The 17,495-nt window shown below is 38.4% G+C and overlaps 1 protein-coding gene across 2 annotated transcripts in view; it reads right to left on the reverse strand.

Moving 5' to 3' along the window:
• Positions 1 to 116: 116 nt before the first annotated feature.
• Positions 117 to 17,495, reverse strand: part of CSTF3 (cleavage stimulation factor subunit 3) — a 49,506-nt gene continuing 32,127 nt past the window's right edge. For both annotated transcript variants that reach the window (XM_027459557.3, XM_072039229.1), the window contains 18 exons: positions 17,041 to 17,073; positions 16,574 to 16,671; positions 15,068 to 15,134; positions 14,938 to 14,972; positions 14,704 to 14,830; positions 12,244 to 12,321; positions 11,877 to 12,039; positions 11,238 to 11,347; positions 10,681 to 10,797; positions 9,516 to 9,590; positions 8,077 to 8,220; positions 7,872 to 7,974; positions 6,142 to 6,211; positions 4,609 to 4,804; positions 2,661 to 2,814; positions 2,200 to 2,294; positions 1,994 to 2,054; positions 117 to 815 (listed from right to left, as the gene is read on the reverse strand). In XM_027459557.3, coding sequence (XP_027315358.1) covers positions 613 to 815; positions 1,994 to 2,054; positions 2,200 to 2,294; positions 2,661 to 2,814; positions 4,609 to 4,804; positions 6,142 to 6,211; positions 7,872 to 7,974; positions 8,077 to 8,220; positions 9,516 to 9,590; positions 10,681 to 10,797; positions 11,238 to 11,347; positions 11,877 to 12,039; positions 12,244 to 12,321; positions 14,704 to 14,830; positions 14,938 to 14,972; positions 15,068 to 15,134; positions 16,574 to 16,671; positions 17,041 to 17,073 — 1,929 coding nt within the window. In that variant the 3' untranslated portion in view covers positions 117 to 612. The remainder of the gene's footprint in view (positions 816 to 1,993; positions 2,055 to 2,199; positions 2,295 to 2,660; positions 2,815 to 4,608; positions 4,805 to 6,141; positions 6,212 to 7,871; positions 7,975 to 8,076; positions 8,221 to 9,515; positions 9,591 to 10,680; positions 10,798 to 11,237; positions 11,348 to 11,876; positions 12,040 to 12,243; positions 12,322 to 14,703; positions 14,831 to 14,937; positions 14,973 to 15,067; positions 15,135 to 16,573; positions 16,672 to 17,040; positions 17,074 to 17,495) is intronic.

Below are 17,495 nucleotides of genomic sequence, written 5' to 3' on the forward strand. Positions count from 1 at the left end.
GTATGCTCTTACCAATTTCCTGTGATGGTTTTAATTCTTATTAACATTGTTCTTGAAGTGGCTGAGTAATATTTAAAAAGTAATTTATTGTGTTTGAATAAAACCAGAATGAGGCATGACGTTATCGATATCCTTTTATTTTAAAGGAATGTTTTTTCCATTTTCAACTACAAAACAGATTCCATACATTCTGCCATAAATAAAAACAAACAATAAGGCAGGACACTACATGAACAAACTGAGAACAACTGTCTTCCAGAAAATGTGAATTAAAAATGCTTCACAATTATAAGCCATCCAGTTTTTAAAATAAAACTGTTGAAAACCCACAAGATTTCAAGTGGTAGATGTGAACACCCTTGAAGAACAAAATGCAGTTTAGACATTTCGCACTTTTGGTTTTGAAAACCTAGTTTTGTTCAGAGCACGTTCTAAGATTGTTCTGTCTGTTTTCAGATCAAGAGCCAAATAGGAGAAGAGGCACCACAGTAACAAAACCATTTTCAAGATTTTTTTTTTATTTGCAGCTGTCCCTTTTAAATGCTTGACTTTTAAGAGACTGAAAAATTCAATGCAAGTCTTTGTCTATCACAGTAGAACTCCAACCTTGTTTCACCGGATTCTCTTTTGTTGTCGTGCTCTGTAAATGTCGTGTACAGGGGGAACTACCGATCCTTTCTCCTCATCGTCGTCAGAATCTTCATTTGGTCTCTTGACACCCTTGTTGAGCATAGCATTATTTTCCACAGGTCCATTGCCTTCCACAGTTATTTCAGGTAGGCCTCCAGTAATTATTCGCACAGCTTCATCAACGGCTTTTGAAAGAGAAAAAGATGACTTGAATTTGGGAAAAGAAATGCCCTGATTTCAGCAAAGTTGAGTACAATTTCAGGTATGTTTTTGGAGTAAAGAAACAAAGGAGTAAGTGTTAACGTGCATGCAAACAGGGACACCAAGGTAGACGCGTTTTGGAGATTTCCAGAACATGAGACACGTTCCAGACATGAGACATGTCTACACTGTTCTCTTACAGCTGCTAAGCATTGACTCCCAACTGTCTAAAACTCTCAGCTATGGCAAACACTCATTAGAAAGTAAATGCTGCTGCATCAGCTTGAGACCTCCCTCTACATAAGTTTGTGAGGTCAGCTGCAAGCCTAATGAAAGAGGAAAGCCTCCTTGAGCGACTGTACACCTAGTTCGTGATTCATCAGCAAGTATGCATAGCAAGTCAGTTTCTGCTTATAAACAGAAAAGGCTTCAAAAATAACCTGTATAATTTAAATGTTTTATTTTCCCTCTAAAGGAAATCCTAGCTTTCTGTCTGATCAGTTGCTTCTTCAACTATCAGAAGAACTCAAAGTAGCATATTAATTATCTCCCATAGTTTACATGAAGCCTGGGGTATGGATCTGTCTTTTTTTCATATTTTAGAATGCTATTTCTGTTGTAGGAGCTAAGAAAACATTGTTCTTGTCTTGTTTTCAATCACTGCAACGATGTGCAGTCAGAGTTAGACCTACCAACGAACAAATGTAGATAGCCAAAGACTAGGAAGTCTATAATTAGGTTTGCTAAATACCTAGCAAGGTATTAAGCATTGTAAAATATAACCATGCTGCAAATCTGTAATTTAATTATAGTTATTATGCTGCTAGAAATAATGCACTACTTCTTTTAAAGGATATTCCTTTTAAAGGCTATTCTGAAAAATCTTCATTTCTTTTAATGTTCACCACCACAACGATATTTTTTAAGCAGCAGGTGGTGATTTTCAGCTTTTTTACTCTTTACTGATCTCCACTCACAGTTAAATGTACAAACATTTCTAGGTCGATTCCAACCTACAAACAGGTAATTCACCTGGGTACTTTTAAATAATAATTATACATCAGCATCTATAAATGAGGTCTGGGTTTTAGACAGTAATATCCATATGTAAAACAAAGTCATGCAGCACTACTACAGACTCTAGAGTGAACAAACAACTTACTGTCTGGCAGTTTGCATCTTCTAAATATCTCCATGAGCTCATCCACTTGAACAAAGGGACCCTGATTTGTTAAAAAAAAAAAAAAAAAAAAAAAAAAAAAAAGGTTTTGTAGATTATTTTGAATAGAGTGCAACATACCCTGGTTCTGTCAAAATAGAATCTTGTGTAATTTTTTTTTTAAGTTTTCAGAATTCTTTAAAACAAACCTGAAAACAAACAGGAGGTGGCAGGAGCTTCATTAAAACTACAGCTGCTGGTGGAACAGGAAATACACCACCTGGTACAGGATGTAAACCTGGGGCTGTGGGAAGAAAAACTATATGAGTACAGTGCAAGACAGCTATACTTGTATTGCTTTAACACCATTATTATTGGGTGCAAATAATTACTACCTCGTCACTTTTGCCTCTACTAATTACATACTGTTTAGTCCCTGATCTAGTCTATGAGCAGCATGTGTAACAGGTTATTACCATTTACCAGACCCCAAACTACTTGTACATACTGCCTTTAGCAATCCAATTAAACAACAGCCTAAAATGTAAGTACAAATTTAGGTGACTGAAGACTATAGGAAGTCTCTATGATTAGGTTTGCTAAACATCCCAGTTAGTATCTTGCTGTTAGGTGAGCTATAGCCACTTTGGACCGAACATATTTGACTTACGTGCTAAGTGTCTTGGCTGGAATGGAATCATTTGTTGAGTGTCTGGTTTTGGATATTCGGGCTTTCTGTCTACTTCATCTTTGAGAACAGGCACAATGGACGGTGCAACCACAGGGTCTGGAATTATAGCTGCCAGCTTGGCACGAGAGACATCCTGCAAAAGCCAATTAGACAGCACTGAACTTGGCAGTATCACTTGTTTAAATTACAGAACAAAACATCTCTCCAGACAAGTCACTTATTCTCACTTTGTCGTAATTATAATTACAGATGTCCTCTTAGAAGACCATCTGGGCAAAACTTGCATATTGTCATTGTACATTTCAGTCCTACAGTGGGGCTGTTCAGCTGGGAATAGAAACACCTAATTTTGTTACAAAATGGGACTGTATTTATCATTTTTGGATGGCTCCTTTTTTTAGGTTAAAAAGATTTAGGTGAACAGGTGCAGACCACTAAGCTTCACAACTATCATTTCTCCCTCATTTCATTCCCTAGATCGCTTTAGCTGGAAAAGAAAGCAAGCATATGGCAGTTAGCAGGCATGCAAGGCATCAGTTCAAATTCTTATATTTTGGCATATGACAAGCAACAGAAATCAGCCCAAGGGCTGAATAATCTTAAGTACACCACCTAGCATGCATTTGTCAAGACATATGCTCTTGCAAACACACCTGTAACTCCAAAATGTCTTTGTCATGATTACTTTAAAAGAAAAATATTCAATGGCTCAGTGTGACTCATTTCCACCTATCAGGTTATTTTAAGATTGTGAAGATCAACAATTCAGCTGTTTTGTTGACTTCAATGACTTTTTTTTCTTTCTTTACACATACTACTTTTTTGTATAAGAAATAAATGGAAGCTGAGGCACTATTTCTGAGTTAGGAACTGAAGGTTTACTTCCCATTCACATAAGTGGGCAACAACAGTTCCTCCAGCAGAGCTGATTTCTGCTTCTCTGGCAGCCTATTTTACATCGTGGTACAAAGAAACACAACATCTAATTGCTTACCAAAGTTTTATGGACTTGCACAGGACTAAAATACTAGTTAAAATACATGTTGTCAGAAATGAAACAGGAGACCACCAGCTACAGGCTTCTGGCCTAGAATTTAAATTCCAAACAGCAGCATTGAAGCACTTAGACCATAATAAGCAACTGAAAAAAAACAGGCAGCCACTGATCTCTACAGGTAAGTCTCCTCAGTCATTTGTAGGAATCACTGGGACAGTTTATTTCCTTTTGATACGGCTCTCAATGAAGTGAACGGGGTTCTGCCAATTGGAGTGGAAGGGCAGTCAGCAGCATTTCTTTCATCCTGATTCTCCTACCTTCAAAAATAATTTTGATTTTTGAAGGAGTTCATGTTTAAGTCCAAAGCAGAGACCTGTAGCTGAGTGGTGATGTCATTAACACGTCAACTTTTCAATGGAAAAATGAGAGGTAAATACAAATGCAGCATGAGGTTGCATCTGTTTGTCATACTTCTTGCCCCTTTCTGCACTTGGCCCACAATGCCTGGCACCGCTGCCCAACAATACTGTCCCAGGTGAACCCAAATAGCTCAGTTTCTGTCGAAGTCTTAGACTGAAAATTAAATTCATCCCTGGTATAACCTGGGTGGAGTTACCACATTCTGGCCCTATGCTTTCATTTACTGTCTTTTCCCAGCAGGTTTCCATTTAACATGCCTCAAGATCAAAACAAGTTAAAAAGTAAAAGCACAGTTTTGCTTTCATTGTAGCACAGTGCCAAGAAGTAGTCAGAGCAAACCTGCTAGAGAGGACACAAAGAAGACAAGGGGGAAGCACACCAGGCCTGTTTTACCTACTTTTCTGTCAAGCAAAAAAAAAAAAAAGTAAGAGAAGTGCTAAACAAGGAACTGCTGTATTTTGCTATGACTGAAAAGCATAATAATGAATGTAAGCGTTGTTATCCACTTACCTTATAACCAAGAGCCTTAAGTTCACTTGCAGAGCAAGGGTATAAGTCCATGAACTTATACCTGTCTACGAGCAGGGCTGTTTCTTTACCCTCGTATTCTTCCTTGAATGCTGTAAACCTTCGTTTTTCAACTTTCAGTATACTAGCTAGATCACCAATGTTACTTTCAAAAGCTAAAAACCGAGCCCAGATTTCTCTGTAAAAGAAAAAATAGACAGTTGCTGAAGGAGGAAGCGGTACTGAAAATTCCCCATTATAAAAACTCACAAGATGAGGTAAATCTGGGAACACGTTACCATTCTAGTATTTCTTTTCAATGCACCTGTAGCATGCATTATTTTCCCAGTGTTTTATATATTTTTGTAAAAACTTTCAATCTAGTGGATTATAAAGGACTTTAAACACTACCCATTCAGCTTATCTCTGCGGTTGGCCTTTGTCACAAAAAGAAAAAGATTGCTGGAGTAAACGATTTCAGCATTTGAGGTAAGCTTTGATCATTAATGTAAGATGCACAAACTACTCAGACTACTACTACTACTACCACCACCATCCAGAACTTCACTCATCCCGCATGTGAGGGAATTTTCAATATAGAATACGAGTTAATTCATCTTCATGGATGAGCATATTCTAGGAGGCAAGAGCAATATCCCAAAACACGATAGGCACTACTTTAGAATTTTATGTAGCCAAAAATGTATATAGTCCCTGCTTGTTGCTTTGTGCAAAATCTCATGCGTAACATGAATAATATCTGGCCATATTTCTGGACTTGAATAAACTTTCATTTGGAGTTCACCTTTGAAGAAGATCCAGCTTTTAAATCATCTATTTTGTTTTCTTTTTGCTTTCAAAATATGCATAAAATATTTCTTACAAAAGGTGAGAATTAAAGGGTAGAATGACCACGGACAGCAGTGCAGTGTTTCAATTCTTAGTTTTGATGCTTGCATCTACCAGAGTAATAATGGTAAATGCTTGGAACGCAAAGGGGTTGTTAACCATCTACTCAAATAAATTCAAATAGTAGTAATGAAAATGTGCCAGTGAGTGGCAAATCCAAGACTTTTCTAATTCTTTCACTGTTTTACTTTTGGTTTGTTGGGCATTATTTAGCATCTTCCTCAATAAATTCCTGACTCACTTTCTGTAACGTAATGCTCTGTCAATGAAAGATGTCCTCAGCTCCCTCTCCCCATTTATCTAAAGCAGGCACCGAGTGATATGTCTCATTAGCCATGCCACCTGCTAAAACTACTGAATCCTTACCCAGCAGGAGCATTTTGCACTCTGTCCTCAACAATCCTGTCTCAATGAGATTTTAAAATCAATGAATGAATCTCACTGCAAGTGGGATAGGAACTTACACATATCTGTCACAGTTGCTGTTATTTTAGACAACATTAAGAGGGAAAGGAACATCTCTAGCTAACTTTGTCCTACTCATTTTTTTCTGTTTCTTTATGATCTTTGTAGTTGAAAGGGGTTATGTGTCTTTTTAGTGTAGTGAAACTGCTTTTGCAGACATACCCAGATTTCTCAGGTGGGAGGCTCCCTGAAGTTAAAACACGTTCAAACAAAACTCTTGTATTATTGTCCTCTAAAAACAGAAAGAAAAAAAAAGTCACATTGAGGAAAATATATTAGAGACAATTTAAAATAATTTCAACACATACACTGAATTAAATAAAAGGCTGACATTCTGATACCTTGATCTGATTTTCAGTAAGGAGAAAAAAACCTGAACACCTACATGAAACTAACACTGTCAATTTCTACTGTGAATTGGTTATTTGCAAATCTCATTTTGTTGTAGCAACAAACCTAATATAGGTTCTTTATAATGGCACAGCTATTATTTGACATATCTCCAGGATCTCTGTTTTATTTTCAGTTTTCCTTAATTACCATAACGGCACATCCTATTATTTTTAATTGGGCTCTTTGATCAACGTAATTCTCTGTTGTATGTTCCTCAGAAGCCCTCCAAAAATTACTAGACCTGGTTCCCGATGAGCAGTTAGCCCTTGTATGTTGCCAACTGGAGGAAAGGAAAGGAATGGTTGGTTGGTTTGTTTTTTTAAAACTGCGAGGTTCTGTCCTGACTTACTAAGTATTTTACCACATCTTACATTTACCGAAGTTCAGCAATCCTTTTTTTTTCCCCTCCAGTAAAGCCTGCCAGTTGCTAAGAGAGAGCAGTACACTCATGAGTTTTGAGAAAGTTTTTGTGACGGTGATCTATGGAAAGGCATTTTGTATGTTCAGGTAGACCTACAATAATTTCTTGCAACTTGAAATATACCTTAACTTGAAAACTAAATTTTATGCTTACAACCGACAGAAGAAAAAAGCTCTACATCTATTCAACCTTTCAGAGCCTGCAAAAAAGGTACTGCACTGTAGTCTGCCAGGAGAAACTCACGTGCCTGATACCTACAAAATACCCTCAAAGGTTCAGAAGTAGAGCTGCCCGCAGCCACCACTCACCCCAGCCACATGGAGGCTTTCTGACAAAATTCAGCTAGCAATTCATACTAAAAACCAGAAGGGCTTGTGTTACCCCCATTCGTTGTTATACCACAAATACCGAGGTAAGGTACTGAACACTTGAAGAAACACCAGAAGAAATCTGAGTATCTCAGAGGTATCTGGCAGACGTGAGTGGGCAGAGGAAGAGCCTGAGGACAAATGCTTCTTGCCTCTTTTAATGTCCCCCTTCCTAGCTCCCCACAAAACATGCACTGCAGCAGTTCCACACAACGGTCTGGGTCAGCCCCTGCTCCCCGCAGCAGCCTGGGTCTCTGCCGACATCGCTACAAGCTCCTGCATCAGCAACCGCAAGCAGGCACTTGCCCCTGTGCCTTTAGTTAGTTTCAACTAACTCTAGCATGGACCAACTCATCCATCACTCCTCTCGTGCCAGCTTCAACCCCCCACATACATCTTTTTGCCCGGTTTCTCAGTGTATTTCCCATTATTCACAACAGGTGCTTTAAAAACGCTGCACTGCAAATGGGTTACTATTTTGGAAAGTTCGCTTTCCTATTAAGTAGCAACAAGACCTAATGTCAATACACTTCTGGAATTTCAATGCCGTCGGAACAGCAGTTTTTTTCAAATTAATTGCTGAGTTTTACAAAGAGGTTTCATTGCTCTTCATGGAGAATTAAAAGTAAAATACAAAGAACTCAGCCTGGACCCATACTCACAGAAGGCAGATTAATGCTTCATTAGATGTCTCAACATTTAAAGCTTACCATTAAGGTGAGACAGGTAGTCGATATATGCCAGCACATATTCTGGAATGTCCCCGTATTTCTTCAGCCCCAGCTCAAAAATCTTAAAGGCCACAGACTTATCCTGCAAACATTTATTTAAAAAAAAAAAAAAAAGCTCATTAGCTTCAGTGAGATGCACACCCTCCCACAATTCTCGGGTACCAAACGGAGCAGGCAGAATTACCTTACTACAATAATATTCCATTAAAGCTGCTGTAACATAGACATGGTGGCGGGTCCGGGCATCTTCTCTTGCTTTCTTAAATATCATTCTTCCAGATTTTATGCCTTCTGCTCGCCTTGCAAATTTCATATATTGGATATAAACCTAAAATGCATGTTAGCATTATATAGTATCAGTGCTAACAAAGAATACTAGGATATAAAGACTTTTTGTCTGTACCTGGAATAATCCGTATTCACAAAATACAGATAAGAAGTCATAATAGAAACAAACAAGATTGTGTTACGCCTCTGTGTCACAATGCTATAAATACTGAGGTAAAGCTTTTTATATACTTGTTTTAAAAATTGAAAGTGCCTAAGATCAATCCCCTGAAACGTAAATAGTTAACAAACATATGTTTCAAGGCAGGGTAAGTGGATAAACCTAACTTCAGAAAATGAAGGACTTACAAAAATGACAATATTCCAATAAAGTCGAGAAGTTATAAGATTAAAGAGTTGCCAAAAGGACCATTTAAGTATTTTACTGTATATTATGGGATCCAAACCAGAAATCATTTTATCTGCGAGTATTTATACCTACTCAAAAATAATGAATGTATTATTTAATTCATTGGCCAATTTGTGATTTGCACTTCTTTGGAATTTAATATTCTTCCACTCAGAATTAGATCACAAATAGCAGCATTCCTCAAATGGGAGGGACTGGTATGTGTTTTCTCAGAAAATGTGTGTTAGGAAAGCATTGTGATTCTGAGCTTGATGAATAAACATGTCAGTAAATTGATACCTTTCCTCTGACAATGACCTGTTTAATTTTAGACCTCAGACCTTCTTCTTCCTTCTCATGCTTTGTCATGTCTATAAACCACGTCACTTTTTGAGGGCAGGTTACCTTCTCACACCATGTGTTCAGTACTGGCACAGCTGGCACTATGAATGATGCTGTTTACTACGTAAGTAGATGTACAGCAATAAACTTTAATACTTATATAGTGCATTACAAATTTATTTGCCAACTACACATACACAGAAAGGTATTTATTACTTTAGGGAGGGCAATGGGCAAAAGCAATGTGCTTTTAATCAGTTAAGGAGAAGCAAAGTGAAATTTTAGTTGGGCCAACAACACATACACCAATTCTTATGAGATGCTTCATAAAATATTTAACATCTGACATCTTCATAACTTGTTTTAAGAGATTCTCCAAAAGGCACAGAGGAGAAATATGCACATGGCTTAGTGTCTGAATGGATTAAAGCCTCTAATTATCAACCCTGCTGAAATTTTAATCTAATTCTGTCATCTCAGTACTCCACCTGCTCAATCATCCTTGCGACCCAATAAACTCATGTAAGTACTTCCCCATTCTCCGAGTGCACTCAGGTGACTGTCTATGCAAATCTGGAAAAATTCAATACTAAAGCTCATCTTACCAGAGTGGGATCGATATCTTCAATAGCCAAGAGTCGATTATATATGCTGTGTACTTTCTCATACTTCATTCGACTCTAAAGTAAAGAAAAAGGAAATACAGAATGCTTGGTAATACCATTACAAACCACCTGTGAGAATGCAAAAATCAATCTAAAGAAAAAAATACATTTTTTGTTTCTTTTTTTTTTCCTCAGTTGGACACTATGTATGTCAATCATTTTAAACTGATGCATTTTTTCTGTCTTGTGCAGTCATTTCTTTACTTTCCACATCCTGTTTTTACCAGTGCTTACATACATGCTTTCCTAGAGTCTCTGTTGCCTTTTTTCTAATTTTGTAGTACTGCAGCAGAACTGACATTTTAGGTGTTTGGGATTTGAAGACTGTTTCCTTCGTCTTCAACTACAGGTAACTTGCAGAGCAGCTAGGAAGACCACCTTCACTCTAAAACCTACACATTTCAAGTAATCCATTCTGTTCTCTGCCAGCTGCAGCCCTCCAAGCTGCATGGTGCAACCTTTAAAAACTTTAATAGCCAGTATGTTTAGGATACAAGAGGCTGCACTGAAAACCAAGGATTTTTCTTTTAAGTGCAAAGATTTGTTGGCTTTTGTCCTCAGGATCTTCCTGCAAAGACTTTCATGTTACAGTAAGTGGGCAAAATACATCCTACAGAGGATTCTATAGTCCTCATCTGATCAGTGGGAAATTGTCCTCATTTCTGATGGTTCATGTGCAAAAACAACCCTTGCTGGGGCATTACTCATCAAGTCTATGTGATACAGTGGTAGCCATGGAAACACAAACATTAAATCCCCCAAAATTGGACAGGAAAGGTGTTCTTTTCCTCCATTTTAAAAATGAAGCTGATGTTCCAGTAAATGTAAATTGATCGTTTTTTCAACTTCACAGTAGTTTGAAAAATAGTTCATATTTAAGTGGAAAGGCACTAGATTTTCAAAAGAATTATAACAAATACTGCAGGCTGTTTCTCCCCATTTTGTCAGCTCAGTGTCAGAAATACTGAGTGAGGTTAAGGCTAGAAAAAAATCTGCAAATTAATTGTACAGAAAGTCCGTGTATTCAGTATGTTTCAAATAAATGACATTATTGAAGAAAGATGCCTTTGTGTTTTAATATCAGTACATCACTATTTTGGCTCACCTCTTCATAATCTGCGTATGCAAAATAAAGAAGCATATTCTTCTTTAGTAAAGTGCTGATCGCTCTTTCATAAATATTAGCAGCCTCATCACTGAAAAGTTTGGCATTGTTCATGTCCTGTTACAAAATGAATATGATATCTGTTCAACACTTGTGACAGTGAAGGCCCATCTATGGAATGTCTTCTCTGCATGAGAAATTAATGCAGAGCGCCCATACAATGCTCCAATAAAAAGATGCTCATCTCCCCAGTACTTGAGAAATCACTACAGCAAAATAAATAAATAAATAAATAAACCACAACAAAATAAACCCAAACCTAAACCTGGCCAACAGGAAAATATATATTTTTATATAAATCTTATTATCCCAGATGCAAAATAAATAAATAAATCAATTTAGTAATAGAGCCCCAAATGTAAAATTCTGAACATGACACAAGATTCTTGAGACTTTTTGCTCCCCCCTTGGTTCTTAAATATTTGAGGAAAAATTAACAACAGTAGACTGCAGTGCAGGAATTAAATGAGAAAGAAAGCTAACAGTAATCTCCTTACCCCTTTTTCAGCTAGCAGCTTACTAGATTGCTCAAGATACTGTGCAGCTTCATACCAGATATCTGGGTGATGTCCCAGAACCAAAAGGCATTGCTCATAGGCAAACATAACTAGGAGGAAAAAACGTAAGAAATATTCCTTGTATATTACTGTAGAAATAGTACTACCTTGCACAATGAAATACAGAAAACAGTGAATAAATAAAACACCGTTAACACTAATGGGCTTTGAACAGAACATTCACAATTGCAGCTCTTCTGTATCATCTGGAACTTCATGAATCCCAACCAGCAGCTAAACCCTGCCTCATCCACAGAGGAATAAACAGAAATCATCCAGGAACATCAGCCATAACGTTGGGCTGTGATCCAACATTTTGTGACCTCTACTGAGATCGGTGACATACGACTACAGTGCTGTACCCAAATCCATGTACTGCTTTCAGATTGAATTGAGTAAAAACTAAACTTTGTTTAAAAATCACACCCACACAGTTCAAGACAGACAAGAAAAAAAATCTTGACTGATTTCTGCTAAAGCAAACTCCGTGAACACTAAAACACATCTTTATTTACACTGGAGGCCACTCACTGAGCTAAGACATACAATTCTACACAGCCCAGAGCAGTGTCTGATTACCTCTTTTTGTTATGAGAGTTTGATCTTCTGTGCGTAGCGGGTTGCTCTTTTCCCACTGGATGTATTTCTTCCACATGTCTACCTGCTGAGCCTCTTGTGGGGTATTTTGTGGGGGGACAGAAGGAGCGTTGCGGTCCAGGCCTTTCATAACTGTCTCATATTCCTGAAACAGAAATAATGTTTTGAACACTGGATTTAAACCTACAAGAAACTAAAAATCTTAGTTTATTTTTTATGAAACTGATACAAATATTTCAGCGTACCAACCTTATTAATCTAACACACATTTTGTTTTAAAATAAGAACCAAATTTAGAGCTAGTTTGTAGAATTAAATAGAACAAAGAAAAGTAAACAGAAGTTTGTACCTTTGCTACACGCCGTGCATTCATGTAATCTCTACTCCTGTCTTCAATCATCTTCTTAGCTAAATGAATATTGATTCCCTGGAAAAGGGTGAAAAAAAGAAATTGGGAGTATGCAATTTCGATGTGGAATTTCTGAATCTCAATTTATTCAGAAAATAGCTATAAAGGGTATGCTAAAGGGAGCATGAAGGTCAAAGTTATTTTAAAATACTGATCTCAAAAAGTTCTGGATATTTCTTCACAAACATCACAAAGGGGCAAGAACTTATTTGCGAGGGAACACATCCAATGCAAAAAAAAATCAGGTGACCTAAAACACCTCAGTATATTTTTAATCTTATCACTTACAGCTTTCAAGATGCAATGAACTTTACATAAAACTGATGGGGGAGAAAGCAGAGAAAAGAATGGGTCTTTGAATTAGTTTTTTTTTTTTTTAAATCATGGTCAATGCCCAGGCAGATTCACAGCTCCCTGCCTCGCTGCTGCCTGCTGTTCACCGGGCGAACACACAGACAGCACAGGAGCAATTCAGTTTTCATTGACAAGCAGTAACAGTGCCAAAGCTCACAGCTCTGCCTTTCCCTCTCTCCCTGAAGCAAGGCATGGCCATATGCATACCTTTGTCAGCTCCAGGCACCCCACCCCGGAGAAGGACACGGGGCAGGACCCATGTGCGCTCAGAGCCCTCCAGCGCAGGAGGGACCTGGCCCAAGGCAGAGCCCACAACTCGACGCAGGGACGCAGGCCAGGCAGTGGGCTGCCAGCACTAACCTAACCTCAAGGGGCAGCTCTGGTGGCAGGATAAGCAGCCACTCTTGTGCTCCCAAAAGTCAGGGTGGGTTTTGCTGAAGCCATTTGCCAGGATTTTGAGCAACATGAGTAGTTTTGAGTCCTGTTCCAACCTGGCATCTGAGCTGGGGACTGATCCCTTGGAGCAGGAGCTCGAGGAAGGCCCCATCTGGATCCTCGCTAAGCTATCTGGGCCAGCCAGAACATGAACCCAGCAACGCCTCACCTAGCCCCTTAGTTTAACTCATGGTGCTGGCAGCTGACAGGCAGATACTGCTACCCTGTACCTACTGACTGAGCTGAAGGGAAGCTGAAGAGTGTTGCACCCACGAGTATTTCACTTGCAGCTAACACCCCGTGGCCTTTTGTACCAAGATCTACACACGATGTTTCCCCCTGAGGGCCCTGGTGCTCAGCACTGTCTTACTCTGCACCAGGATGGTCTGCAAGCTGAACACGAGCTGCAGAGACCCGTGTCCCAGCAGCCAGCAGCCCTCGTCTGAGATGCTGTTTTGCATGACAGACGCCAGGCAAGCAGCCTCGACTAGAAGATACAGAACAAATGTAGGCCAGGTTTCAGCTATCATCTTGACAGGCTCCCTATGTATTGATGAAACCAGTAGAAACAAGCGGTGAGAGCTTTCATTTACTGTGTGGGACGGGTTTACGGGGAAGTCTCTGGCAGCAGCACCGGATTTTCCGATGTAGAAGGCCATGTCATTTGGTACCCTCCCTGGTGGTAAGCGAGCCAGCTGCAGTACCGCTGAGGACCGAGCTGGTGACAAGCTCTGGCAGGACACACTGCTGGCTGCGGGTGCCAGGAGGTGCTCCTGCTGGCTAAGTGGTGTCTAATGGCTGAGGTCAGCAACCCTACAACCGGCACGGTCAGAAACAAGGGAAGAGAAGCAGCCCCTTCTTCCCTGCACAGCGCACGGCTGACCCACGGCGTGTGCTGGGTGCACCATGCGGGGCGAGGGAGCGTGCCAGGCCAAGGCGCCTGCTGGACGGTGCTGAGCACCAAGGCATTTACCCTCAGTTCTGCATTCTTGCCTGTGGTGAGTAGGGTAGGTTAATAGGCTGCTGCCAACAGTGTTTGTGAGTACGCTACAGAGGTGCAGCTACGGATCAGCTTGCAGGGTCAATGAGCTGCGGTTGTGCTCACTGAAGACAGTTTGGCCACAGACTCACCTGAACTGATGCTGGAATGGCTTCAGGGGAAGGATGGTCGGAGCATTTTAAAAGGTCTTGAGAACATGTGGCTTAATACTACGTGGGAGATCCAAACCATCACAGCTGAATGCCATTTTACCCCGTTCAACTGGAACGAGGGAAAAGCCCCCCTTGCCAACTGATCTGCCCCAGCTTTCATTAAATAGATTCTCTGCCATTGCTAACAGTGATTTCTAATTCACTAGCAATTCAGATGGGCCAGCTGGGGAATAGGACAGTTAAATGTATGCTACAAAGTCTTTAAAATAATTTAAAAAAAAAAACAATCAAGTACCTGTACAGTTTTGCTACAGGTGTTTTGGTACCACACACAAAATGTTTTTACACTGCCAGTCATCTCTTTTACATGTAACTATTTAGTGGATGCAATTTGGGTACTACATTTGATTATAAGATTATTTTTTTAATGTCACAAACAGATTTAGTGTTTTTGATTACCTCTTCATATTTGTTATAATCTCTCCAGAGCTGTTCTATGTTAATCATTGGATTCACGCACCCACGCTGGTAAACCCTACGGACAGCTGTTATCCTCTGGTTTTCAGCATAAGATCCTACTGCTTCTCTAAACAGTGGGGAGAGAGATCAATGTCAGCTGTTACAGACCATCACCAGTACGAACATCAACATTACTTTAACCGAACTTAAAATAAATTCTTTTAAGGTACTTACACGCCCTTCAAAAAATTGATGTAATCCACCCAGATCTATGCAAGAAAAAATATTAAATATAATGAAATTAATGTTTAATTGTACTTGATATAAAGTTAGAAATTAAATGTGTTTTCATAGAAAAACATACCTGATATGACATGATTTCCATGCCAATCTTATCCAGAGCAAAATCATATGCCTGAGCCATTTTTTCTCTGAGGAAAAGAACAAACCACAAAGACCATAGAGCAACTTTTTAGTATTTTAGAAAAATCTTTATTTAAGAGCATTTTTTTGTGCAGCAAATTCAGCAAACGTTGAGGAATGAAAAGCATCAACCAATAGTTGAGAGTAAAAAATTTGCATTCGGATATTTTTAAATTCTGCATTTAGGTTTATTTTTAAGAGAAAATTGTTTACATTTATTGGTGGCAATATTGTATACTAATCGCTCCTAAGAACCCCCTTTCTCAAGTATGTGGAAATCCATGCATATGAAGTGCACTCTGAGTTGAAAAGATAGAAACCAAATGCTCTCTAAATGTTCCTTGCTGACAACCTGTTGTTTCCTTTTTCTCTCAGAAATTCTTGACCCTTGTAATTCTCTAAGAACATCAAAAGGACGGGAAAATTTGGAGTAATTCCACTGTGTGGAAAATGGACAAAATCTTTCATATAATCTTCCACCCCCTAACCCAGAGTGATTCTCTCAAAATTTTAAAAATGTTCACAGAATTTTTCCACTTGCTCAATTTTCAATGAAAATAGCTTTTACGCTGTCTCACTTTTCTCCCAGTTTCCTTTCCTTAGAAGCTTGTCACTACCTCACTACTTTTTTTGTCCACGGTAAAGGGAAAAATAGAGGAAAGTTAAATGACATAAAGATAAGGGATGGGAAGAGGAAAATACTTTTAGATTTTTTTTTTTTAATAATATTTAAAAATCAAAAATCTGCATTTTTTCATTTATGCATCAGTGACTGTCTTGATGGTTGAAGTACACAGAAATTATAACGGGCTGGGAAAGAAACAGTTTATAGAGACTGAAAGACTATTTTTGAAACTTCAAGCAGGAAGAAGGACTGAACTTAGTCCAGAGGACTATAAGCAAGCAAAACATAGTAAATGAAAAGAGATGAAAACTAGCATGCCCCAAAGATGTTGACACCCTGATTTTCTATGCTTTGTAGGCCTTCCCAAACTTATTCTAATTACTGATTTATTATTAACTACTCAAAAATAGTACCTCAACTGGAATTGATTTTGAATTTTGTGAAGACTAAACAGGGCACTAAGGGGGAGAATAGCAAAAGACCTTTCTGAGAAGGAAGCGTATTTCAGATTAGCTTAAGCACCAATCTCATTTGCAGGGAAACAGCATGGGTGCTCCAGATGGTCCCCTGCTGCTGTCTCACCTCTTCATACGGACCCAGACGGAGGAAGAAATTTTAACCAGCAAGCTTAATTACAGAAACTTTAAAGAAAATGCTTGCAAAATGCAAATTATATATTATTACCACCACCACCCCAAAACCACTCTGCTATAAGGTTCTCAAGCAGGTGTGAGATTCGTGTCCTTTCCCACCCCTTAGTCAAAAATCGAGAAGAGAGTTATTATCAAACTAGAATAATTCAGAGTAACTCTGTTAACTTACTTGTAGCTAGGTAGCTTCCCCTTGGTTTCTCGTACATAGGAAAGGTAACATTTCCATAAATCAATGTGTAAAACCTTCATAAGGCATCGCTGAAATAACTGTTTAATATGTCAAGAAGATGTGATCAGGATTCCAATACAGAATTAAGTTTCTACTTTTAATGCTATACAGTATGAAATAAAATAATTTTAATAATTATGACTAAAATTTATAAGAAAGAATAAATTACTAATTCTTTTGACAAAAATACCTTCATGCTATGCAAGGAAATTGGAAAGAACTGAACAGAGAAATTGCTCTGCTCACTTCACTGATTAGTTTGGTAGCAACAACAGAATTACTTTAGTGATATTTCCTGTGTTTTTGAATAGCTCATTCAAAGACAGATACAATTATTTTCAATCTCAGTTAGTAGAATCAGATATTTTTTTCTTGCTATAAATATTGCATATATTGATAGGACTCACCTTTTCCACTTTGTCATAATTTTTTGCTTTAATCTACAGGGAAGCAGAAAAGAACAAATCACTTAAACTATTTTAGAATAGTAGGAATATATTTTGCATACAGTATTAAACATTCCAGTTTGGCTAACTAAGCTAACTACATTCCAACTTCACATAATGCTTCAATGATACAATTAAACATATAAAAAACATATACCCAGTTTAGCTTTTTCAAAAATTTTTATTATTTATTTTTTTTTTACTTCCATTAGGGCCAAAAACACAGTCTCAGTAGGCAAAGTTACTTCCTTATACTCTGGTTTGGACACCCACACTTTCCTCTTACTTTGAGGAACTTTGTTGTCTTAAGAGCTTATCTATTGACTTAGGTACCAAAGTCTCTGTATCAGGATTCAGCAAACCCCAAATACCATATTTACAAACATGTAACATGTTTCTTTTGCCATGCTTTATAT

The sequence above is a fragment of the Anas platyrhynchos genome, chromosome 5 (assembly GCF_047663525.1).
Source record: "Anas platyrhynchos isolate ZD024472 breed Pekin duck chromosome 5, IASCAAS_PekinDuck_T2T, whole genome shotgun sequence".
Lineage (NCBI taxonomy): Eukaryota > Metazoa > Chordata > Aves > Anseriformes > Anatidae > Anas > Anas platyrhynchos.